The sequence below is a fragment of the Salmo salar genome, chromosome 10, assembly GCF_965601325.2.
Source record: "Salmo salar chromosome 10, fSalSal1, whole genome shotgun sequence".
In the NCBI taxonomy this organism is placed as follows: domain Eukaryota; kingdom Metazoa; phylum Chordata; class Actinopteri; order Salmoniformes; family Salmonidae; genus Salmo; species Salmo salar.
The window spans coordinates 89,229,366-89,256,440 of NC_138300.1; the positions used below are offsets into that span (position 1 = coordinate 89,229,366).

General features: G+C 43.1%; 1 protein-coding gene across 5 annotated transcripts in view; it reads right to left on the reverse strand.

Moving 5' to 3' along the window:
• Nucleotides 1-5,280: 5,280 nt before the first annotated feature.
• LOC106560844 (core-binding factor subunit beta) overlaps nucleotides 5,281-27,075 on the reverse strand; it is a 70,965-nt gene continuing 49,170 nt past the window's right edge. Inside the window, exons 4-7 of one of the 5 annotated variants that reach the window (XM_014124208.3) lie at nucleotides 15,138-15,254; nucleotides 14,784-14,879; nucleotides 14,310-14,357; nucleotides 5,281-11,162 (exon numbers count right to left, since the gene is read on the reverse strand). In XM_014124208.3, the coding sequence (XP_013979683.1) occupies nucleotides 14,328-14,357; nucleotides 14,784-14,879; nucleotides 15,138-15,254 (243 nt within the window). In that variant the 3' untranslated portion in view covers nucleotides 5,281-11,162; nucleotides 14,310-14,327. Of the gene's footprint in view, nucleotides 11,168-13,188; nucleotides 13,944-14,309; nucleotides 14,358-14,783; nucleotides 14,880-15,137; nucleotides 15,255-27,075 lie in introns of those variants that run through there. The other 4 variants (XM_014124206.3, XM_014124207.3, XM_014124204.3 and 1 more) reach the window with 4 other exon arrangements.

The following is a 27,075-nucleotide window of genomic DNA, read 5'->3' on the forward strand; positions in this document are numbered from 1 at the left end:
ACAAGTTCTTATTTACAATGACGGCCTACCCCCGGACGACGCTGGGCCAATTGTGCGCTGCCCTATGGGACTCCCAATCACAGCCGGATGTGATGCAGCCTGGATTCAAACCTGGTACTGCAGTGACGCCTATTGTACTGAGATGCAGTGTCTTTGACCACTGCGCCACTCGGGAGCCCAAATGCTTCCAGGAGCCCAAATACTTCCATTCAGCCACAAGAGCATTAGTGAGGTCGGGCACTGACGTAGGGCGATTACGTCTGGCTCGCAGTCGGCATTCCAATTCATCCCAAAGGTGTTCGATGGGGCTGAGGTCAGGGCCCTGTGCAGGTCAGTCAAGTTCTTTCACACCGATCTTGACAAACCATTCATGTATGGACCTCGCTTTGTGCACTGGGGCATTGACATGTTGCCACAAAGTTGGATGCACAAAATCATCTAGAATGTCATTGTATGCTGTAGCGTAAAGATTTCCCTTCACTGGAACTAAGCTGCCTGAACCACAAAAAACAGCCCCAGACCATTATTCCTCCACCAAACTTTACAGTTGGCACTATGCATTGGGGCAGGTAGCATTCTCCTGGCATCCGCCAAACTCAGATTCATCCATCGGCCTGCCAGATGGTGAAGCGTGATTTATCACTCCAGAGATGGCGTTTCCACTGCTCCAGAGTCCAATGGCGGCAAGCTTTACACCACTCCAGACGATGCTTGGCATCACGTATGGTGATCTTAGGCTTGTGTGCAGCTGCTCGGCCATGGAAACCCATTTCATGAAGCACCCGAAAAACAGTTATTGTGCTGAAGTTGCTTCCAGAGGCAATTTGGAACTCGGTAAGGATTATTGCAACCGAGGACAGATGTTTTTTATGCCCCATGCTCTTCAGCACTCTGCGGTCCCATTCTGTGACCTTATGTGGCCTACCACTTCGCGGCTGAGCCGTTGTTGATCCAATTCACAATAACAGTACTTACAGTTGACCGGGGCAGCTCTAGTAGGGCAGAAATTTGACGAACTGACTTGTTTTCCAGCATCCTATGACGGTGCCACATTGAAAGTCACTGAGCTTTTCACGAATGGCCATTCTACTGCCAATGTTTTGTATATGGAGATTGTATGGTTGTGTGCTAGATTTTATATATCTGTCAGCAACAGGTATGCTGAAAAAGCCAAATCCACTCATTTGAAGGGGTGTCCACATACTTTTGTAAATATAGAGTATATATATATATATATATATATATATATATATAGTACCAGTCAAAAGTTTGGACACACTGACTCATTCAAAGGTTTTTCTTTATTTTTACTATTTTCTACATTGTAGAATAATAGTGAAGACGCCAAAACTATGAAACAGCACATGTGGAATCATGTAGTAACCAAAAAAGTGTTAAACAAACATATAGTTTAGATTTTAGATTCTTCAAAGTATCACCCTTTGCCTTGATGACAGCTTTGCACACTCTTGGCATTCTCTCAACCAGCTTCACCTGGAATGCTTTTCCAACAGTCTTGAAGGAGTTCTAACATATACTGAGCACTTGTTGGCTGCTTTTCCATCACTTTGCGGTCCTACTCATCCAAAACCATCTCAATTGGGTTGAGGTCGGGTGGTTGTGGAGGCCAGGTCTTCTGATGCAAGCACTCCATCGCTCTCCTTCTTGGTCAAATAGCCTTTACACAGCCTGGAGGTGTGTTGGGTCATTGTCCTGTTGAAAAACAAATGACAAATGATAGTCCCACTAAGTGCAAACCAGATGGGATGGAGTATCGCTGCAGAATGCTGTGGTAGCCATCCTGGTTAAGTGTGCCTTGAATTATAAATAAATCACACAGTGTCACCAGCAAAGCACCCGCACATCATTACACCTCCTCCTCCATGCTTCACGGTGGGAACAACACATGTAGAGATCATCTGTTCGCCTACTCTGCGTCTCACAAAGACACGGCAGTTGGAATCAGAAATCTCAAATTTGGACTCATCAGACCAAAGGACAGATTTCCACTGGTCTAATGTCCATTGCTTGTGTTTCTTGCCCAAGCAAGTCTCTTCTTATTATTGGTGTCCTTTAGTAGTGGTTTCTTTGCAGCAATTCAACAATGAAGGCCTGATTCACGCAGTCTGCTCTGAACAGTTGATGTTGAGATGTGTCTGTTACTTGAACTCTGTGAAGCATTTATTTGGGCTGCAATTTCTGAGGCTGGTAACTCTAATGAACTTATCCTCTGCAACAGAGATAACTCTGGGTCATTCTTTCCTGTGGCTGTCCTCATGAGAGCCAGTTTCATCATAGCGCTTGATGGTTTTTGCGACTGCACTTGAAGAAACTTTCAAAGTTCTTGAAATGTTCCATATTGACTGACTTTCATGTCTTAAAGTAATGATGGACTGTCATTTCTCTTTGGTTATTTGACCTGTTCTTGCCATAATATGGACTTCGTCTTTTACCAAATAGGGCTGTCTTCTGTATACCACCCCTACCTTGTCACAGCACAACTGATTGGCTCAAACGCATTAAGGAAAGAAATTCCACAAATTAACTTTTAAGAAGGCACACCTGTTAATTGAAATGCATTCCAGGTGACTACCTCATAAGTGGTTGAGAGAATGCCAAGAGTGTGCAAAGCTGTCATCAAGGCAAAGGGTGGCTACTTTGAAGAATCTCAAATATATTTTTGGTTACTACATAATTCCATTATTCATACAGTGTAGAAAATAATAAAAATAAAGAAAAACCCTTGAATGAGTAGGTGTGTCCAAACTTTTGACTGGTGCCGTATATATTTTAATTTTAATTGAATCTTTCATTTTTAAATTATAGGCTGCAACATCTATGTGGAAATGTCTGTGTTTGCACATTTATATAATTAGTGCAATTAACACAAATCATTTATAATCAAACTATCAAAACTTTTCTGTGGGTAGCTTATTTAATATTTCATTTCTCATTAATATTCACTTACAGTATTAAACAGAAATATTTGGACTTAAAATTCATGCTTATTATTTTCACTCATGTTCTATATTTATCTCAATGAGCATACAGGTGTAGCCTAGACCTGCACTGGTAACGGTGGTTGTAATAGGCTACAAAGATGTGCCTATCTGTCCCACAGTAGGTTGACTGTTATGAGTGTCTGTTTGACTACGTTCTGGGTAGCGTAATTTGGGGAATTGTTTGGGGGGGAATGCAAGCTTCACAAAAAAATGAAATTGTTAAAACATTTCTAGACCGTCTGTCTATGGGTAACAGGGTTGACATGTTATGCTCAACCCAACTCAGTTATGCACCACAAAACACCAGAAAATGACCAAACAAGAGTAGAACCAGCTTACCTGCTTCTACACCAGGATGTGACTATTAGATCAAATAAATAATAATACATCTTCAGAAATCACTTTGTCAAAACAACAAAATACTAGGGCTTTACAATGATGGTGAAAACTTGGGGTTCAGTGGGTTAAAATCTTCCTAGAAGTCACAGAGGGACATGTGAAAATGCTGGATTTTGGCACTTTAGTAGGTCTTCTTTATTCAAATAAAAAAATCAAATTTATTCAATTTTCCATGTGGTCTATATTAAAGGGAACTTCATTTAATATAATAGTCTTTTCAAATGCAATATTGGTGCACAATTTCAACTTAAAATATCAAAGGGACACAAAAGGTAATCTCCAGTTCTGTTTACCAACTCGTGTCTTTACACACTTCAGTCTTGTGACTGAATGATGCAAAACTTGTTCTGAGCACACATAGAACTCACTAAACCTGAGACTAGCAACTTGTTGAGCACAGTAACTATTCATAGGACCATCAAATAATTTCCTCCCACAAGCCTTCCACAAGCTTCCCACAATAAGTTGGGTGAATTTTGGCCCATTCTTCCTGACAGAGCTGGTGTAACTGAGTCAGGTTTGTAAGCCTCCTTGCTCGCACACACTTTTTCAGTTCTGCCCACAAATTTTCTATAGGATTGAGGTCAGGACTTTGTGATGGCCACTCCAATACCTTGACTTTGTTGTCCTTAAGCCATTTTGCCACAACTTTGGAAGTATGCTTGGGGTCATTGTCCATTTGGAAGACCCATTTGCAACCAAGCTTTAATTTCCTGACTGATGTCTTGAGATGTTGCTTCAATATATCCACATAATTTTCCATCCTCATGATGCCATCTATTTTGTGAAGTGCACCAGTCCCTCCTGCAGCAAAGCACCCCCACAACATGATGCTGCCACCGCTGTGGTTCACTGTTGGGATGGTGTTCTTCGTTTTGCAAGCCTCCCCCTTTTTCCTCCAAACATAATGATGGTCATTACGGCCAAACAGTTCTATTTCATCAGACCAAAGGACATTTCTCCAAAAAGTACAATCTTTGTCCCCATGTGCAGTTGCAAACCATAGTCTGGCTTTTTTATGGCGGTTTTGGAGCAGTGGCTTCTTCCTTGCTGAGTGGCCTTTCAGGTTATGTCGATATAGGACTCGTTTTACTGTGGATATAGATACTTTTGTACCTGTTTCCTCCAGCATCTTCACCAGGTCCTTTGCTGTTGGCTGTTGTTCTGGGATTGATTTGCACTTTTCGCACCAAAGTACGTTCATCTCTAGGAGACAGAACGTGTCTCCTTCCTGAGCAGTTTGACGGCTGCGTGTTCCCATGGTGTTTATACTTGCGTACTATTGTTTGTACAGATGAACGTGGTACCTTAAGGTGTTTGGAAATTGCTCCCAAGGATGAACCAGACTTGTGGAGGTCTACAACCTTTTTTTTGAGGTCCTGGCTGATTTCTTTTGATTTTCCCATGATGTCAAGCAAAGAGGCACTGAGTTTGAAGGTAGGCCTTGATATACATCCACACATACACCTCCAATTGACTCAAGTCAATTAGCCTATCAGATGCTTCTAAAGCCATGACATCATTTTCTGGAATTTTCCAAGCTGTTAAAAGGCACAGTCAACTTAGTGTATGTAAACTTCTGACCCACTGGAATCGTGACACAGTGAATTATAAGTGAAATAATCTGTCTGTAAACAATTGTTGGAAAAATGACTTGTGTCATGCACAAAGTAGATGTCCTAACCGACTTGCCAAAACTATAGTTTGTTAACAAGAAATTTGTGGAGTGGTTGAAAAAAGAGTTTTAATGACTCCAACCTAAGTGTATGTAAACTTCCAACTTCAACTGTACAATACCAGTCAAAAGTGTGCGCTGTAGACAGTTTTAAAGTCAGTAATAAATTAGTGTTACTGGTAAGAGTGATTCTTAAAAACCAAGTACAACGATTGTTACAAATTTATTACGAAACATGTCAAATTCAACACTTCATATTTAAGTTTCCCCTTAACAAAACAAGCCATACAAGCTAAACCATAAAACAGAGAGAAAGAAACCTAAATTATTCAGTAAAATGTTAAAAGATAGGCCATTAAACACAGAAATACACAGTTCTTCATTGCGTAACCTGAACAAAACAAAGGTCAACCTGTATCAATAACTTAAAACAAATAATAAAATAAACAATTTATAAAAATAACTAGGACAGTCTCTGGTGTTAATGCCAGCATTAATGCCAGCATTAAAGTGACGGGAGAAGCTCAGACGGGGTACCAGCTAGCTGGGGCTCTGGGGAGTAGGCCTACACATGAAGGGAGAGACGAGAGGAGGGCCTGTTCTCCAGGGATTGTAATCAATTATGTTGGAAATCTAGGCTGGGACACCCATCACTAGGTAGGGTATATCATAACTCCAGTGTTTTGGACATTCCTGACCTCATGCACACAAATCACACTATTTACAGATGTAGGATCTTAATTTTGATCGCCCTGTTGCAGGATAACTTTCCTGCAATGCACAACATTTAAAACGTGTTGTGTATTTGAGATGTATTTCCACTTTGATATTTCAGACTTGATTTTCCATTAAGAAACATTTATCAACCCCTACAAAAATGTCCATTAATCAAAATCCACATAGTAATTCACATTTCCTGTTGCTGCAGGATTATTTTCCTGCTGTAGCAAACTGGTTCAAATTATGATCCTACATCTGTAACAAACATTTAAATGAAATAAAGATTCACAAAATCGTGAAGTAATAAATACCCAAGATTTCTATTTGTTTTTGGTTGTAGCTGGAGGTAGGCCAGTTAGTTTCTGAGTGTCCAACATGTTTTGTGCACTGACACTTCTATCAGGTAATCTATACACTGGAGTAGATATCAAACAAACCACTTGAAATAGAGCTCCCAGAATATTGTGAAATACTGTACACATTGTTTAAACATCACAATGGTCTATGGAAGATAACGTAAACATGTGCGTTCCTGTTACCCACATTGGTATGCTACCTTGAGATGACTGACTGAGTAACTCTTTGATACACTAAAGCAACAAGCTAAGGCCTGACACATTGTTTTTATGAGATGTAAATGCAAAAGAACTGCATCATTAGTGGGATGTGAAACATTATGCAAATATGTGTAATAGAAGTATTTGGGATAAAAACCTAACTCAAGGAAATACAATCCCATGCAGTATGAAATTAGAACTTGCTTCGATAGCAAAGTGTGACAAACCACTGCCTCTCCCTCTGTCCACCTAAACCCCATTATTTCTGACCTGCACATCCACATCTTACAACTTGCTAACGTTTGTCTCTTTACAAAACATAGGATACTTCCTCCACCTTTCCTCTTTATTCAAATTAAAGCAAATTCACTTTGAATAAAATACTGAGCTGATGCATTTCAAATGAATGGAAGAAAACCACAGGTTCATCACTGCTGCTAGACTTGACCATAGCTCTCTCCTTTAATTTCATATGCAGTTTATTGAGCCCCAGACTGTACAATCCATCTCTGTTCAAACTGATTTAAATACTGCCTATATTTCTGTGATTCATCTTATTTATTTTGAGGAAAAAATCTCCTGACTGACTCTTGGTCTATTTCATCCCAATATTTCATGACTGGTTGAAACAGTGCTGGATTGCAATCAATCATTTATATAAACCCTGGATTGCTGATTCTATGTATTGGCCATTGAGAGCCCTTGAAGCCACCGGTCAACCATATTGGCACTACCCAGTAGGAGCAGTCCTCCATAGATGCGTTAAAGGAGTCAATGGAATGCAGACGTTCCATATACCAGATTGGCGCACAGTCAACAAATCTGATCTAACAAAGTGAGTATTCATCAAATCCGTCATTATATATGTATTGTAACAGGTACACAATGTGGTTTCTTAAGTCCGATTTGGATATATTTGTCTGTCCCTTTTCAGGTTTAGAAGATGTGACTGCTATATGCTAACTCCACTTCGTATAAGCTGGTGAGCATAGCTAGCATAGATAAATATAGCTAGCATACAGAAATATAGCTAGCATAGAGAAATATAGCTAGCATAGAGAAATATAGCTAGCATACAGAAATATAGTTAGCATAGAGAAATATAGCTAGCATACAGGAATATAGCGAGCATACAAAAATTGTTGGTGGTAGTCAAATTCGTTTTTAACTGTAATGCAATTGATTGGTAACGATGACATGAACATGTGTTGGGGTTAACATCCATAAAAGCATTATACTCTGATTTTCACCTCAACATAGTGTGAAATACCAATATTAACAATAGCCTACATTTAGGCTATCTTTCCCCCCATGGCCCTTTCCCTCACACGTTTCCATGGCAATTCCATTGTTTTGGTCAAGTTCGATTGACCTCTTTACCGCATCTATAGGAATGAATGATTCTACAGTTTTTGAAAAAAAAATGTATGGTGAAATTGACATGTATTTGAGTATTTTTTTGTTGTAGTGGGGACAGTAACATTAGTACTCTCTAAAAAAATTTTTTTCGAGATTATTCATTTTTTTATGTTTAACTCACATATAATTTAAAAGTATGCATTAATGTGTCTGTAATAGAATAAATGTGTCAAAAACAAATGTAGACATTAATAAATGCATTTCTATAGCTTCCAAAATCTTTTACAACGGAGAAGGAGTACCAAGATGGCTGCATGGTGGCTTCAATACAGCCATCCGTGTTAGCCATTCAGGGTTTACACACATCATTTATTCCAATAGAGAGTCTTCAATCTCTTTAAAGATGTTGCTCTCTCTAATCCCCAGTACAGACAACTTCATATGAATGAACTGTTAAAACTGTATTCCTGTAAAGGATGAGGAAGAAACACTGACAACAGCACAATAGTTGATGAAACTCAAAGATATTCAGATTACCTGAAACATACCAAACAAAACTGGAGGGTAAGTTAGTGAGATAATGTTGCTGTGTCCTTGCATAATTTTCAGGGAGATAGATCCCAGAGCTGGATCAAAATGTGCGACAAACCTCTGGAATGAAGCCGCAATGGATCAAAAAAAGAGAAAGTTACTGCTTAGACGTTACAAACTCTGATCTGGATGAAACGTGAAATAAAGAGAATAATAAAAAAAACAATGCAGAGGAGAAAGCCTCTTTGCCTCAACTTCCAAAGAGCGAGCTCAGAGACACTGAGCTCATTGTGCGCTATGTGCTGCTAGAGTCATGTTCAAAGACTGTTAAAATATGCTGCTAACATGGAGGAGACAGGAAGACAGAAAGCGCTGAGGATGATAGACCTTCCTCATCCGGGAAATCAACAGTCTCTTTGTAAAAGTAACTTTTCTTGAACACAACTTTACATATTCTACTGATATCCCATACGATAGCATAAAGACATACAAATACAGTATTTATATATAGAGAAAAGAAATAAAAAAGTAAACATCATGACTTTCACACAAAACATGAATAAAATAATAAAAAATACAATTTCATTAAAATAGTGCTATAATATGATAAATTATAGCCGTTAAGCAATCTTTTATAGTCCTTTATAAATACAAAATCAATAGGTGATTGATTGGTAACTATTTGTACTTGATGGTGCTATCTGGAACATAAAAGGGTTATTTCGGCTGTCCCCATAGGAGAACCCTTTTTTGAACCCTTTCTGGTACTAGATAGAACCCTTTTGGTTCCAGGTAGAACCCTTCCCACAGAGGGTTCTACATGAAAACCAAAATGGTTCCACCTGGAATCAAAAATGGTTATTCTACCTGGAACCAAAAAAGGCCTATTTCCAAACTACAGTTGCTACATCCATTTTTGGACATATAAACTTGGCCAAAAGTTTGTGGACACCCCTTCATATTAGTGGATTTGGCTGTGTGGATTGCACACAGCCATGTGCAATCTTCATAGACAAACATTGGTAGTAGAATGGCCCGTACTGAAGAGCACAGTGACTTTCAACATGGAACTGTCATAGGATGCCAACTTCCCAACAAGTCAGTTCGTAAAATTTCTAGAGCTGCCCCGGTCAACTGCAAGTGCTGTTATTGTGAAGTGGAAACGTCTAGGAGCAACAACGGCTCAGCCACGAAGTGGTAGGCCACACAAGCTCACAGAACGGGACCGGCGAGTGCTGAATCACACTTCACCATCTGGCAGTCCGAAAGACAAATCTGGGTTTGGTGGATGCCAGGAGAACACTACATTCCCGAATGAATAGTGCCAGGAATAATGGTCTGGGGCTGTTTTTCATGCTTCGGGCTAGGCCCCTTAGTTCCAGTGAAGGAAAATCTTAACCCTACAGCGTACAATGACATGCTAGACAATTCTGTGCATCCAACTTTGTGGCAACAGTTTGGGGAAGGGCCTTACCTGTTTCAGCATGACAATGCCCCCGTGCACAAAGCGAGGTCCATATAGAAATGGTTTGTCGAGATCGGTGTGGAAGAACTTGACTGGCCTGCACAGAGCCCTGACCTCAACCCCATCGAACACCTTTGGGATGAATTGGAACGCCGACTGCGAGCCAGGCCTAATCGCCCAATATCAGTGCCCGACCTCACTAATGCTTTTGTGGCTGGGTGGAAACAAACATCTAGTGGAAAGCCTTCCCAGAAGAGTGGAGGCTGTTATAGCAGCAAAGGGGGGACCAACTCCATATTAATGCCCATGATGTTGGAATGAGATGTTTGATAAGCAGGTGTCCACATACTTTTGGTCATGTAGTGAAAATTAATGATACATACTCATTGATTCTTGAAGAATATAATTTATAAATGCCTCATAAGCTTATTTCAACTGTCGTACCGCATCAGAACCCAAAATATAACCCACTGGGCACAGACGTCAATTCAAAGTCTATTCCACGTTGGTTCAACGTAATTTCATTGAAATTATGTTGTAACAACATTGATTTAATCAGTGTGTGCCCAGTGGGAAGCTTGTTTTACTCCAATGTTTCGAAACAAAATAAATGTAAACAAAGACTATATAGCCTCAAAACATGGTTAAAACTATAATTTTGATATCATGGATAGTCAGTCCTTGCATCCATAGCGTAGTCTATGAATTTGAGAGTGGTTACATTTCTCCAGCCCCATCCCTCAGCTTTTTACAGAAACGGGTAGGGTGGACGCAATGTTATTGTTTCAACTTCTGATTGCCGCTTTAATAAGTAATTATCAATAGATTAGAATTTAGCGTGAAATACATTTATGCTCAGTGCTCCTCAGGTGCTACCTGATTTGAAACAAACTTTATGGGAAACAATAAGGAAGATGGAAGAAGATATTTGGAATTATTAGAAATGTAACAATTTAGGAAGAATACGGAATTATTTAAGAACAAATGTGTTCCATTTAATCACCCAGTAATTTCCTATTTATAAAGCATTGTAAAAGAAAGTGCTGCCGAAATAGCTTGCATAGAGGGACAAAAGAAAACATAGGTAGGCAGGTGCTCCATGCATACAGAAGGCAATGTGGGTACTAAACTGAATGTATCAGATAGTGCAAAACCCCCCAGAAGACAAGGAGGTTTGGGTCGATCCTCTTACACCACACTTAAAAATGGACACCCACCTCACCCAGTCCCTTCTTAAAATGAAAAAGGGCCCCACCCCCACCCACCCCCAAATCCCTAGCAATGTGGACTTTGGTCTCTCCAGTTAACAGCTTGGTGACAGGGTGTGAGACTGGCATAGTACGATGGACAGGTCACCCTGACCCCACCCCCTGCGTCTCTCTGGCCTCTAGCGCATCTTGTGATCATCAGCGTTGTTGCCCATGTTGGTGCCAGGGCTGGGGTCCTGCTGTCGCCTGGGCTGTTGGCACAGGGAGAGAGAGATGGGGGGGGGGGGGGGGGGGGGGGGGCAGAGAGATGGCGGGGGGGGGGGGCAGATTTAATATAGCACACAATATCATGAGTGTGTGTGTGTAATGTGTTGAGAATGGCCTTAGATGGGGCAAAAGTGAGTGCAGTATATGTCATACAGTATATTCGGCAGAGGGCACCAGAGAGCTTCCAGCTGAGGCTAAAAATTGATTTTCTTTTTTGGGCCGAATAGCAGACAGTCATTAGTCGTCGGGGAAGTCTTCAACATAACATGCTTTAAAAATAAAAAATGACTCGTCTGCCTGTCACAGATACATATGTTTATGTGTCTGCGTCTACATCTCTCCCAACATAGATATCTGTGAAACAGACGGACAGACAGGCAGACAGACAGGCAGACAGACAGACAGGCAGACAGAGGGAGAAAGCAGACGCTGGTCTCTCAGCCGAAATGGCATGTAGTCGTCATCCAAATGACTCACCATAATAGCTCCTTCTAACCCTGGTTCAGTCTACTACTCTAATCCTAAATGAGACACTGATGCTCATCCATTCTTCCACTTCAGAATCATAAACGTAAATAGAGTGTCTTCAAAACAATTAATAGCCCTATAGTTAAATATAAAGAATTTAAGAAGATTTTTATGAACTTAACAAGATTTTATGAACTGGCCGATCAAAGTTTTACTCAGTAGTTGCAGAGTGATTTTGACAACAACAACACACATATGCATGGGCACACACACAAACACACACACACACACACACACACACACACACACACACACACACACACACACACACACAACACACACACACACACACACACACACACACACACACACACACACACACACACACACACACACGGATGCTTCTGCCTTAGTTATCACTCATATTCACCCAGATTACAAACGGAAGGCGTCAGAGCTGTCCTTGAGTCAGTGAGCCAAATACACCAGTTACGGTTTGGTGATGGTTGAAGAAAAAACAACGTCTCAGGCCACACACCATGCAATGTGAACCGGACCAACCTCCAAAACAAGCAGAGCTAAGGAGTAATATAAAGAAACATCAGGAAGGATTCAACTTTTTATCATGATTTGAAACATGGACTCAGTACGTAATAACATACTGTAAGAAGTGCAGCAACTACTCTACAGTCAAAGGATTATTCTTTTGAGGAGAAGCATTACAGTAAGCCTCAGCCCTGAGTGGAGTGCTGTCGTAGTTACGGGGGGGCAGAGAGGAGAGGACAAGCACAGTGATCGATCATTGAGCCAGCCGGCAGAGCGCTAGCCTGTACCACAAGTCAATAGAGCTGAGATTAGGCAGGGCAGACCGGGATCCTAATAAAAATCAATACTAATGCTATATTAATACTTTTACTGGCAGCACATCATTCATCCTCTAACTCCACCAGCAGAATGGGGCCTGGACCATTTATTCTGCATCCATCTTATCTTCATCAATCATCTAGATGGCCATCACTGTCCTGTCCTGAATCGCTCTCACACGCACACACGCACACGCACACACACACACACACGCACACACGCACACACGCACACACACACACACGCACACACGCACACACGCACACGCACACACGCACACGCACACGCACACACACACACACACACTCACACACACACACACACAGGAAAAACATAAAACCTGGACAATATTCATTATACATATTCATTACACAGTGACCAAAACAAGTACAGGTCACACAGCAGAGGAATCAACCTTATATGCTGTACTTAGACATACATACTCAAGAGCTGACACTGATATCCCTGCTAAAGAACAGCTGTGATTTCTGAACTAAATGACAGGTTTCTAAACCCTTAAAGAGGCCTCCCAGCTACCACTGATGGCAGACTGTCATTGTGCTGTTGGCCTTGAGTTACAGTGGACTGAGTATAAGTTCAGACCACAGAAATGCAACGGCTGAAAGTACTCAAGAGCCAGGCGCTCATATCACATAAAAACACGGTCCTGATGTCCAAATGCAAATCTTTATCTAAAATAAAACCAACAATATCATTTTTCTCCTTCCCTGAGAGGACAACAGAGCACAGGGATTCACTAATTAAAGAAATCGCTAAATGCTACAGTCCAATCAGAAAATTCTGGATCACAGCAGTTTATGAGACGACATTCTGCTATTTCAACTTGGATTAAAAAAAAACATTTAAATGTAATGAAAATGATTAGGGGGTTTCATGTTTCCACCACAGTCAGTATTTGAGAATGGAACACATGGACAGTCTTCCGTTAGAATACAGTATATATCATATGTTCATTATGTGCACACCTTCCACACGCTGTTCTGTTCGAGCCTGGAGGAGATCCAGTCTCAATGTCAGTAGAGAAAATAATGATATGTTATTTTTCTTTGACCAATACATAATATCTCCATAAAGAGCATTGCCTTATAGATTTTCAGAAGAAAAGATACAATTCTTCCTGAGGGAACTGGAAGGTATGTTTCTGAGGTAAGAAATACTAGATGTGAACATGAAAGCCCTGCTTCAGATCTCCCTCCCTCCCTCTCCCTCATCATGTGCTGCCAAGCTGTGGCAGATATGTCCCAGCAGGCCTTGCAGCGTACTCCTCCGGCAGCAGGGTGAGGGTGGGTGGTGTGTGTGTGGAGGTCTGTTCTCCATTAGGCACTGGGGGAAAGTGTGTGTGGGGGGTCTGTCTTCCAGTCTTCCAGCTTATACCCTGGTAGGATGTCCTGACCTGCACACGTCCCACTATCATAAAATGCATAAAAAAATCCATAAAGCATATTCATATGACTGACCCTGAGACAGTTTATGGGGGATGAGAGGGAAGGAACCCACATTATCACTAAGCATTCATTACACAGTGTGTTAACTCAACAGATACAGTTCATATGTAACTTTCTTTCTCTCTCTCTGTCATTCCCTCATTCTCTCTCTCTGCACATGCAGGCACTAAAACAGGCAGACTCAGATACTTCAAATTGTTCACATACATGCACATGCTCTCGGGTTGATTCACAAACACACTCACACAGGCAACACACAGACAACACACACACCACACACAGGGTTTAGTGCATGACAGAGGGACATTGATAAGCAAAGAAGACAGACCCTGGTCCTTGAATGCCATCAGTCCCAGATTTTTGATGCCACAGGGTCCTAAAAAAACACAGTTTGGTTTTCATCTTAGAGGGGTTGCATTTAGGGTCTGTGTGTTCTAATCATGAATAAACTCTTCATGCACTAAACCTACATACCATAAAAATGCTTTAAGATGAAATACAAACACAGCCCCCCCCCCACACACACACACACACACACACACACACACACACACACACCCACACACACACACACACACACACACACACACACACACACACACACACCACAATGAGTTCATGATTGTGTTAATGGTAAATATAAAAAACTAAATGAGTTATTCACACAATAAGAGTTCTCATGGTAACAAACACAACCAATCATCATATTCCAACAACACTTCTTAGCGTTAGCACTAATCATGTGACTAGAGGGGACATCACCACCCCATCCAGGCCTGTCAGCCAGTCCAGCCTTTCTCACCTCCAGGTCCTCCCGGTGCGAGCGGTCTCTGTCCTCAAAGTCCCGGGTCCTCCTACGCGACTCCTCAAAGGATGCCTGTGCCAGGGCATCCTCATGCTGAACACACACAGAGTGGGAGAGACACACAGAGACACACAGTTTGTTTGGACTGATGAGTGGGTGTTTTGTTTGTATATGCATAGGGGTAGGGGCGCAACCTGCTTAGTTGACTTTTAGTTAAGTCATTCAAAAGTAGTTTGTCTAGAGGTGTATGTCAATGTGTGTATATACTGTAGCCAATTGTTCTATCTAGTTGTGTTTTGTGTTGGTGTGGTTGGAGACCAGGGGGTGTAATGTAATGGTATGACACAGTACCTGTGCTCTCTCCTCATCGAACTCCAGACAGCCCATCCCATCCAGGCGCTGCAGGTCTATGCAGCCCTTCCAGATCACACACACTCCATTCAGGATCATAGGGGCCTTCAGGTACACCTGCAGACAGACCACACAGACACAACAATGCTCTGGCTCAAACATCGAGGAAAACATACACTTCAGAATGAATGCACAGACCTTGATACATTACTCAACCACAGTCATTGTGGCTCACTTTCAACCACTCAGATAAAAGTAGTAAGGTTTTCTCAAGTACAGGGTCACCCAGTTCACCATCAGAGACACATGTCTGTGTCTGTCTTCTCCCACTCCATCTAAGGCCCAGTGGAGGGGTTAGAGGGATGGGGATTGGAAGGCGAAATAGGACAGTGGTTTGCCCCCCCTCCCCCACATACACACACTAACATTTCCACTTTCTCTCTCTTCCTGTCTCACCTCAGGCCCAGCCAAGGCACAGCGTAGCACACTGAGAGGTTTGCTTCCTGTCATGCTGCTGTTTATTTATAAAGGCTGCTGTAGGATGGAGAAATAAAAAACCAAGGCTCTCCTATGACAGATCAGTAAATCCTAACTTTATTTATACAAATTAGTGCGTGAGGAAACATGAATACATTAATTAAGTATGTGAATATCCATAATAGAAGGAGGAAGAGAGAGAGAGAGAGAGAGAGAGAGAGAGAGAGGGGGAGGGAGAGAGACATAGAGAGGGAGACAGGGAGAGGGAGGGAGAGAGGGGGAGAGAGAGAGTGACAGAGAGGGAGACAGAGAAAGAGGGAGAGAGGGGGAGGGAGGGGGGAGGGAGAGAGACATAGAGAGGGAGACAGGGAGAGGGAGGGAGGGAGAGAGGGGGAGAGAGAGAGTGACAGAGAGGGAGACAGAGAAAGAGGGAGAGAGGGGGAGAGAGAGAGTGACAGAGAGGGAGACAGAGAAAGAGGGAGAGAGGGGGAGAGAGAGAGTGACAGAGAGGGAGACATAGAAAGAGGGGGAGAGAGAGAGTGACAGAGAGGGAGACAGAGAAAGAGGGAGAGAGGGGGAGAGAGAGAGAGTGACAGAGAGGGAGACAGAGAGAGGGAGAGGGGGAGGAGGGGGGTGTATATGTATAGACCTCCTTACCAGAGAGTGGGAAAGAGTAACGCATAGTTTTTACCAACAAGGAATTTGGCAGGAGAAGTCCCAACCCCCTTCATTTTCAATGAGGGCATGCAGAGAAATGTGCAAGGGATTGTGGGAAGTTGAATGGCGAGATCCCTGCTAGCGGAGTGGTAGAAAAAGTTGAGCTCTGCTCTATTTTATGCAAATTGCAAGCGGAGCAAAGCGTTGTCAAGATGAGGTGCCACTTCTGATCAAAACCCACTGTGAGGGGGTTTAGTACATGGCTGTCTGTTTGGCTTAGGGCCATAGAAATATCACATCCCTGAGACTCTGGAATTCAGTCCCAGACAAAAGCGTGCAGTCTGTCAGTCTGTGGGGTGATGTTTATTTCTGTAGCTGGGAGTATAGGGCAGGAGGAAGAGAGGGGAGGTGGCTTTGGCTATAAACACGTATAACTTCTTTCAGACATACTCACACACACATGCAAACCTAATCACTCTGAAACACAAACACCAATCCTAGCCATAAACAGAAACCACTTATTGATTTCACAGGACAGCCAAGCTCACAGTGTCAGGAGAGTCTAGCACCTAGAACCATAGCCTCGGTCCTCTCCGCTTCTATTCTTCCAACTCTTTGTCATCGCACCACTACCACATCAATCCCGACTCTCCATCCAAACGATAATTCTTCCTCGCTGGCAACTTACTCTCTTCCTTCATCACTATCTGTACTCCCTCCTCTCTCTATCAGATCCACACCTCACACACCAGGCTCTTTACTGGGGTTCCATTAGGGCTGGGCGATGTGGCAAAAATATCATATCATTGTATTTTTAACATTTTTGATGGTATGACGATATTTGACGTTATTTTATGTTTGTTTTTTTCTAATAAAAGTTCTAAATTTGCTTTATGAGTAGTGTGTGACCCTAGGGTGTCAACACATATATTCTTAGTGATTTCAATGGGTCTTTCTCCATTCTGATTGTTTTATACTGTTCAATTCAACTTCAACCTAAAAGAATTTCCTGCATTTCCATCAATTTCTGCATTTCCTGCACTCATTTTTAACCAAATGTTGCAATTGCGATTTAGATCAAAACCCTTGGGTGAACTTTTGGAATCATGGAAATAGAATGTTTATTATAATTCTATAGTTAGAATATAAATAATAGTGGTCACTTTGAATACAGTGTTGTTTGACATGACAACGAATGAAAATGCCATGGATGAGTTATTGTGACAGGTTAGGAACGAAAGTAATGTTCAGTGTTTCCTATGAGATCCAATAATCTTTGGCAACATTAAAACTTTATTCATATAGCCAAGATATTCATGCTTTTTCTATTCCTCTTTGATTTAGAAGATACTGCTGCACAAACAACATGCTGATTTAAGCCTCCACCAGTACTGGTATCAGGCTGTATTAGCTAGCTACGTTTGCTCTGACTCAGTACTTTTATTAGCTAGTTAGCTAGCGATTAGCATTAGTGGCTAACACGATTTAGCTTAACTTGCTAAGAAAATACAAACTAGCTGTTTGGAGATGTAAGAAACACAAACTAATATTGTAATTATAGAACGCTTGTGGATTTATATTGATCAAAGTTTAAACAACATCGTTATCAACATTGTTGCATGTGCTGCATTGACCATGCAGACAGAACGAAAGTGTCTCGTGGTCAAGCAACAACAAATCCGCTCCTTGAGTGACGGGGTGGGACCAGGTCTGTGTGGAAAGCGGCATGGAGAGAGAGAGAGCGGAGAGGGATGATTCAAGTAGCGGAGTAAACTATAAAAATGGACGTTACACACTGCGTATCACATTTATCAAACCAAACATTAAAATACTGTTATAGAAGGTAAAGTAAAAATCCCAAACGGTCTGTGCATAAATACCGGTGTATAGTAAAATACGGTATACCCCCCAGCCCTAGGTTCCATTACAAAACGTGTTCACATTTTCCACTGAACACCAAGGATATAGAGAAAACTAAGCCCATTCCAACCTTCTCTGAAAGCAATGAATACATTTACACAGGGTGGTACTTTAAATTTGTCAGAGGCAAAGTTAAATCTTTAACTATCAACTGAATAGATGTAGTGCACAAGCTGCACCTAATACACACCACACTACTCTACACTATAACACAGTGTTTGACGAAGACACATAGGCTACAAGTATAACAAATAATGCATGGAGAAAGAATGAATGTGAAAACTGCACCACAGCACATGCACATGGTTATGCGTGATATAGCATTTCCAAGGACTTAAATGTGCACCATAAGTGGTTCTGAGAATCCATATACCATGGGGCAGTGAGTTTAAAATAAACAGAAGATGAATGTCTGCATACATACGGTATATTTTTATCATTTTGGACCTCTCCACCTTTTTTGCCCTCCACCGGCCAACTTAAACAGAGCTCCCCCCAACCAATACAGTCCTTTTAGCCATCAATAACACATTTAAACAGTCTGTCTCAGGTCCTTCCAGAAGGAAAATTCATGACTCTATCAGGCTAAACACACAGTTTTTATTGGGGAGATGCCAACAATGCAGACATACGAGAAAAGCAGCTCCACTCAAAACCCCCCCTTTCCCCCAGGTTATTTTGAGGCGGTAATACAGTATATACTATATACAGTGCATTCGGAAAGTTTTCAGACCCCTTTTTCCACATTTTATTACATTACAGCCTTATTCTAAAATGGATTAAATAAAAAAAATACTTGTCAATCTACACAAAATACCCCATAATGACGAAGAGAAAACAGGTTTTTAGATTTTTTTGCAAATTTATTACATATAAAAATCTGAAATACCTTTTACATATCTATTCAGACACTTTGCTATAAGACTTGAAATTGAGCTCAGGCGCATCCTGTTTCCATTGATCATCCTTGAGATGTTTCTACAACTTGCTTGGAGTCCACTTGTGGTAAATTCAATTGATTGGACATGATTTGGAAAGGCACACACCTGTCTATATAAGGTCCCACAGTTGACAGTGCATGTCAGAGCAAAAAACAAGCCATGAGGTTGAAGGAATTGTCCGTAGAGCTCCGAGACACGATTGTGTTGGGGCACAGATCTGGGGAAGGGTACCAAAAAATGTCTTCAGCATTGAAGGTCCCCAACAACACGGTGGCCTCCATCATTCTTAAATGGAAGAAGTTTGGAATCACCAAGGCTCTTCCTAGAGCTGGCCGCCCTGCCAAACTGAGCAATCAGGGGAGAAGGGCCTTGGTCAGGGAGGTGACCAAGAACCCGATGGTCACTCTGAGAGAGCTCCAGAGTTCCTCTGTGGGGATGGGAGACCCTTCCAGAAGGACAACCATCTCTGCAGCCCTCCACCAATCAGGCCTTTATGCTTGAGTGGCCAGATGGAAGCCACTTCTCAGTAAAAGGCACATGACAGCTCGCTTGGAGTTTGCCAAAAGGCATCTACAGGACTCTGACCATGAGAAACAAGATTCTCTGGTCTGTTGAAACCAAGATTGTTGAAACCAAGATTGTTGTCTCTGGTCTGTTGAAACCAACTCTTTGTCCTGAATGCCAAGCGTCACGTCTGGAGGAAACCTGGCACCATCCCTACGGTGAAGCATGGTGGTGGCAGCATCATGCTGTGGGGATATGTTTCAGTGGCAGGGACTGGGAGACTTGTCAGGTTTGAGGGAAAGATGAATGGAGCAAAGTACAGAGAGATCCTTGATGAAAACCTGCTCCAGAGTGCTCAGGACCTCAGACTGGGGCAAAGGTTTTCCTTCCATCAGGATAACGACACTAAGCACACAGCCAAGACAATGCAGGAGTGGCTTCGGGACAAGTCTCTGAATGTTCTTGAGTGGCCCAGCCAGAGCCCGGACTTGAACCCGATTGGACATCTCTGGAGAGACCTGAAAATAGCTGTGCAGCGACGCTCCCCATCCAACCTGACAGAGCTTGAGAGGATCTGCAGAGAAGAATGTGAGAAACTCTCCAAATACAGGTGTGCCAAGCTTGTAGCGCCATACCCAAGAAGACTCGAGACTGTAATCGCTGCCAAGGTGCTTCAACAAAGTACTGAGTAAAGGATCTGAATACTTATGTAAATGTGACATTTCAGTTTTTTAGTTCAAATAAATTTACGAAAAAAATCTAAAAACCTGTTTTTGCTTTGTCATTATGGGGTATTGTGTGTAGAGTGATGAGTGAAAAAAAATAATTTATTCCATTTTAGAATAAGGCTGTAACATAACAAAACGTAAAAAAAGTCAAGGGGTCTAAATACTTTCCAAATGCACTGTATACATACAGACATACACTATATGGCCAAAAGTATGTTGACAGGTGTATAAAAACGAGTACACAGCCATGCAATCTCAATAGATAAACATTGGCAGTGAATGGCCCATACTGAAGAGCTCAGTGACTTTCAGCGTGGCACCGTCAAGTCAGTTTGTCAAATTTTTGCCCTGATAAAGCTGCCCTGGTCAACTGTTATTGTGAAGTGGAAATGTCTAGGACCAAGAGGTAGGCCACACATGCTCACAGAATGGGACCGGCGAGTGATGAAAAATCGTCTGTCCTCTGTTGCAACACTCATTGCCGAGTTCCAAACTGCCTCTGCAAGCAACGTCAGCACAATAACTGTTCGTTGGGAGCTTCATGAAATTAGTTTCCGTGGCCGAGCAGCCGCACACAAGCCTAAGATCACCATGCGCAATGCAAAGCGTCGGCTGGAGTGGTGTAAAGCTCACCACAATTGGAGCAGTGGAAACGAGTTCTCTGGAGTGATAAATCATGCTTCACCATCTGGCAGTTCTCCAGATGAATCTGGGTTTGGCGGATGCCAGGAGAACGCTACCTGCCCCAATGCATAGTGCCAACTGTAAAGTTTGGTGGAGGAGGAATAATGGTCTGGGGCTGTTTTTCATAGTTCGGGCTAGGCCCCTTAGTTCCAGTAAAGGGATCTTAACACTACAGCGTACAATTACATTCTAGACGATTCTGTGCTTCCAACTTTGTGGCAACAGTTTGGGGAAGGCCCTTTCCTGTTTCAGCATGACAATGCCCCTGTGCACAAAGCGAGGTCCATATAGAAATGGTTTGTCGATACAGTGGAGCTGCACAACTATCCACTCTCACAACAAAAAGGGCACTGGGTTTAAGAGGAAGGTCTAAGTGATATCAGAGAAAATCTGTTCTAGCTATATATAGTGTTTACATACAGCATATTATCAGTGATTTGATGTGTGTGAACTGATCTCTTATTTACTGCTTCACACTAACCCTATTGGGCTTGACTGGAGCCAGACCATGTAGTTTAGAGAGAGGGGAAAGTGATGGGGAGGGGGGCAGATTGAGTGGAGTTGAGCTGAGGTGGTGTTGGAGTGATTTATGGCCTGTTGAGTGGTCACTGGTGTCCTGGAGAGAGAATTTACACAGTGACACACAGGGAGGAGGGAGGCTGGAGGTTGGGTAAGACTACATAGTTAACCTACCTAGTTAATCTACTTTATCATAGACATAATGGCCATAGACAGTGTCACACCCTGATCTGTTCCACCTGTCCTCATTATTGTCTCCACCCCCTCCAGGTGTCGCTTCCCCCCCCCCCCAGTGTATTTATCCCTGTGTTTCCTGTCTCTCTGTGCCAGTTCGTCTTGTATGTCCAAGCCAACCAGCGGTTTTTCCCGTTTTCCTGCTTTACCTTCTCCTTTTTCTAGTCCTCCCGGTTTTGACCCTTGCCTGTTCTGGACTCTGTTTCTGCCTGCCCTGACCTCGAGCCTGCCTGCCACTCTGAACCTCCTGGACTCTGATCTGGTTATGACCTTTTGCCTGTCCACAACCATTCTCTTGCCTATTCCCTTTGGATTTATTAAACATCTTAAACTCCAACCATCTGCCTCCTGTGTCTACATTTGGGTCTTGCATAGTGTCATGATACTGGGGGGGAGGATGGAGAAATGGAAGAGAAAGAAAAATAGCTCCAATAATTTTTACAGTAGAATTGAGACAGACAGAGATGTGTGGTGCAACAAGTTAGGAGGGAGGTGGAGGCTGTCTGCTCAGAGGGAGGCAGTACATGCCTGCAGGGTGGGACTGGTTTAGGGGATAACACACAGAGGATCAGTGTGTTTGTGAAGAGGGGTGGGGGAGTGTGTGTGTGTGTGTGTGCGCGCGTGTGTGTGCGTGCGTGTGCGTGTGTGTGTGTGTGAGTGAGAGAGAGAGAGAGAGCTTGCTTTGGCAATGTTGACATATGTTTCCCATGCAGATAAAGCCCCTTGAATTTAATTGAATTGAGAGTGTGAGAGAGAGAGAGAGAGAGAGAGAGAGAGAGAGAGAGAGAGAGAGAGAGAGAGAGAGAGAGAGAGAGAGAGAGAGAGAGAGGGTTAATACTGGGATTCAATTCATTGGAAGCTGTTGATTCCTAGAGCCAAAACAATCCTGATCTTCTCTTTGAGACATTATTTGCCCATAAATCCCCAGAGGTACCGGACATTAATTTAGATACATATGCTCCTGTCTGTCTCAGTCTTTGAAAAATGCTTTAAATAAATGCAGGTACAATGCTTTGTATAAGCATTCCATATATTCTTCAACAGCACAGCTCAAATGTGCCTTTTACCTTGGCTCTGGTCGTTATGTACAGTATGTGTTTATAGTCAAGACTACCCAGACTCTATGATAATAAAGTATGTGTTATGTACAGTATGTGTTTAGAGTCAAGACTACCCAGACTCTATGATAATAAAGTATGTGTTATGTACAGTATGTGTTTATAGTCAAGACTACCCAGACTCTATGATAATAAAGTATGTGTTATGTACAGTATGTGTTTAGAGTCAAGACTACCCAGACTCTATGATAATAAAGTATGTGTTATGTACAGTATGTGTTTATAGTCAAGACTACCCAGACTCTATGATAATAAAGTATGTGTTATGTACAGTATGTGTTTATAGTCAAGACTACCCAGACTCTATGATAATAAAGTATGTGTTATGTACAGTATGTGTTTAGAGTCAAGACTACCCAGACTCTATGATAATAAAGCTACACAAGACCACTACAAATAAGAAGCACAAATGAATGTGCGCATGAACAAACAACATGGGCCCATTCTCTGCACACAAAGCCCTATACGATTAACAAGCTCAAACACAGAGAAAATAAGGCAAAGCTGAGACAGAGAGGTCTGAACATGTCTGTCTCTAGTGCTTGAATGTATACACTGAGGTGCTGAGAGACATGGTAGATATGCAGACATAATGAGATACATTGACTCACACTCTAGGCAGTATGTCTGAGAGGAGAGGGAGGTGTGGACTAACCAAAACATGGCCAGAGGAGTCATAATGGAGCCTTCAGACTAGAGAATGTAGTAATACACTTTCACACGCCATGTGTCTGTTAAGGCTATACTGTATAAGTCCCTCCCCAATCAACCGCTCCCAAAGTATAGAGAACAGGAAGTAGAAGACAGACGTGTCACCCTGTGTGACATCCTGCTTCCAACGATGCAGTTCTCTACAAAGTAAGACAGAAGAGACAGACTCGAAGCAGATGTCATATGCTCCAGAAATGGGGAAGTGATCATTTATAAATTCGTGCAATTACAGCGACCCAGGAGAGTGGGGTGCACCCCTCATCTATCTATCTCAGAGACATTAAAGGTGTGTGTGCATGTGTGTGTGTGTGTGCCTGTATACCATTGCCCGATGTTTAGACGCTGTCAGACATACACTGAGGTCAACAAAGCGGCAGCTTTACGGCTGGGGAAAGCAGTATTTCTATCTAGGTAAACAAATGATCAGGAATAAATTAGAAATGAAAACACAAACACACACGCAGTGTAAGATGTGGATTCTGGTGAAGTTTGTTTTTTCTGTCAGATACATGCCCAGTCCCACGTTCCTGCATTTCTTTAGAGGCTATTTCTAGCAAGCCTCAAACAGGGGCTTCATTTACGAGAGGGCCAAGCCCAGACCTTCCCATGCTGCACTTGGGCGAGGCGGGGGAGCCTCTCGGCTCTCAGATTGGAGTCGGTTCAGTGTGCTCAGCCCTCAGCCCAGACCCAGCAGCGTCTAAAGGCAGAACAAAAACTCCTCCAGTTGTTACACAAGCACTGCTGAAATGACTTCCACATCTGTAAGAAACTGCATGGCTTTTAAAAAGCACGACTACTTGGAGAGGGAAAAATTTAGACGGGAGCGCAGAAACGATCTAACCACAAACTTCCTCTTCAGAAATAAATGTCAACCCCCACATCCCCCACACCCCAGTGACTGACACACGATCATGTGTGCACAGGCACACACGCACGCACGCACCCACCCACCCGCACCCACCCACCCACCCACCCACCCACCCACCCACACACCCACACACACACACACACACACACACACACACACACACACACACACACACACTCACATTCACACACACAGCATACCAAATAGGTACATTGTGAATAAAAGTGGCAAAGAACTTGAATTGATGAAACACCCAAGTCTAAACAGGGCAGCTATTGGGTATGCAATACTGGGTCCAAAGATGCCACCATGGCAGAGTCTAACTGACTCAGCAGAACCAGACACTCCTAAACCATGAGGACATGAGGACAAAGATGGGAACACAAATACAAAACCACTGGTTGAGACTACATTCTCTGACTAGAGAGGTCCATTATCCACAGATCCACAAAGGAAATGAAACCATCACAGCCATGATTTGTGAGCAGCACCAACTGTGGTCCAAGTACCTCCATAAAGATGGCCGAAAAGACTGAGAGAAGAGCACCCTTGACCTCTATGCAGGACCAGGATCTTTGGCTTTACAGAAATGCCATACACAGAGCCACAGGGAGGGATTTGTTATAGTTTGTATTTTTTTAACCTTTATTTAACTAGGCAAGTCATTTAAGAACAAATTATTATTTGCAATGACGGCCTACACCGGCCAAACCCGGACGACGCTGGGCCAATTGTGCGCCGCCCTATGGGACTCCCAATCACAGCCGGTTGTGATACAGCCTGGATGACACAGTAAACTACTGTAAAGTCTCAAAGTTAAGTATGGATTTGACCAACATTCTGCTGTGGTCTAAGCAACAGTATTATATTAGAAAAGCACACAAGGAGTGGTGCTGTATACTGTCCTGTGGTCAGTGTGGTGTCCCTGCCCTGGCCAGCCCTGGCCAGCCCTGGGAGACACTGACCCCATCCCAGGTCAGCTCCACTCCACTGGGGCACTCCTCCCCTCCACAGCCCAACCCCAACTGGCCTGAGGGTGAGCCGTCCTCCTATCCCAGCCATCCTCCCATCCCAGCCACCCTCAGTCTCTCTGTGAGGCTCTGCGCTTATAAGAGCAGTTGCACAACATTCATGCTCTTAGGAAACGCCTTTGATTTGAGGAAAAGAATGAAGGAATGTAGGGACTGGAGCTCAATCATTCAACATCACACAGCAGGACAGTATGACGTCCATATTTCAGAGGCCTTGTTTTGCACTTGACAATAGCAATCATGTTGGGGTACAACAGGACACTAGTATACTCGGATGAGAGTGGAGGCTAGCCGGTCTTCTTCAGGCTGTGCACACGGTTGCTTGCAGAGCCTTGGCACAGGGCCTGGCAACAAGCGTGACGCAGCCGAGCCACTGGCACAGGGCTCCTCATTTAGACACGTGCCAAAGGCTCGTCAGCAGATCTGGGTGCTCTCAGAGTAAAATAAAAGCACTTTAGAGAGAAGGAGAGCAGGGCTGCAGTCCCAGCCGCAGGGGGCAGAGAGGGCAGTGAGCCCGCACACAGAGGACCATTGTCCTCACACACCTCGTGGGTGCTCGTTTGTGTGAATGTGAGTGTCTGTGTGTGTGTGTGTGTAAGTGAGTGAATGCACGTCTGAATGCTAGGAAACAACTGATATAACACGGTACTAATTATGCTATTGAGTGTCTGGGACGTGTGTGGATGTGTGAGTGTATTATTCACACAGTGACCATGAGCACGTGGGGATGACAGATCCCACTCAGGGCCTGAGCTCTCTCTGACTCTCTCTCTCTGACTCTCTCTCTCTGACTCTCTCTCTCTCTCTCTGACACTCACTCTCTCTGACACTCACTCTCTCTGACTCACTCTCTCTGACTCACTCTCTCTGACTCTCACTCTCACTCTCTCTGACTCTCTCTGACTCACACTCTCTCTCTGACTCACACTCTCTCTGACTCACACTCTCTGACTCTCACTCTCTCTGACTCTCACTCTCTCTGACTCTCACTCTCTCTGACTCTCTCTCTCTCTGACTCTCTCTCTCTCTGACTCTCTCTCTCTCTCTCTGACTCTCTCTCTCTCTGACTCTCTCTCTCTCTCTCTCTCTCTGACTCACTCTCTCTGACTCTCACTCTCTCTGACTCTCACTCTCTCTGACTCTCTCACTCTCTCTGACTCTCTCTCTCTCTCTGACTCTCTCTCTCTCTGACTCTCTCTCTCTCTGACTCTCACTCTCTCTGACTCTCACTCTCTCTGACTCTCTCTCTCTCTGACTCTCTCTCTCTGACTCTCTCTCTCTCTGACTCTCTCTCTCTCTGACTCTCTCTCTCTCTGACTCTCACTCTCTCTGACTCTCTCTCTCTCTGACTCTCTCTCTCTCTGACTCTCTCTCTCTGACTCTCTCTCTGACTCTCTCTCTCTCTGACTCTCTCTCTCTCACTCTCTCTGACTCTCTCTCACTGACTCTCTCTCTCTCTGACTCTCACTCTCTCTGACTCTCACTCTCTCTGACTCTCTCTCTCTCTGACTCTCTCTCTCTGTGTCTCCAGGGTAAGTATGATGGG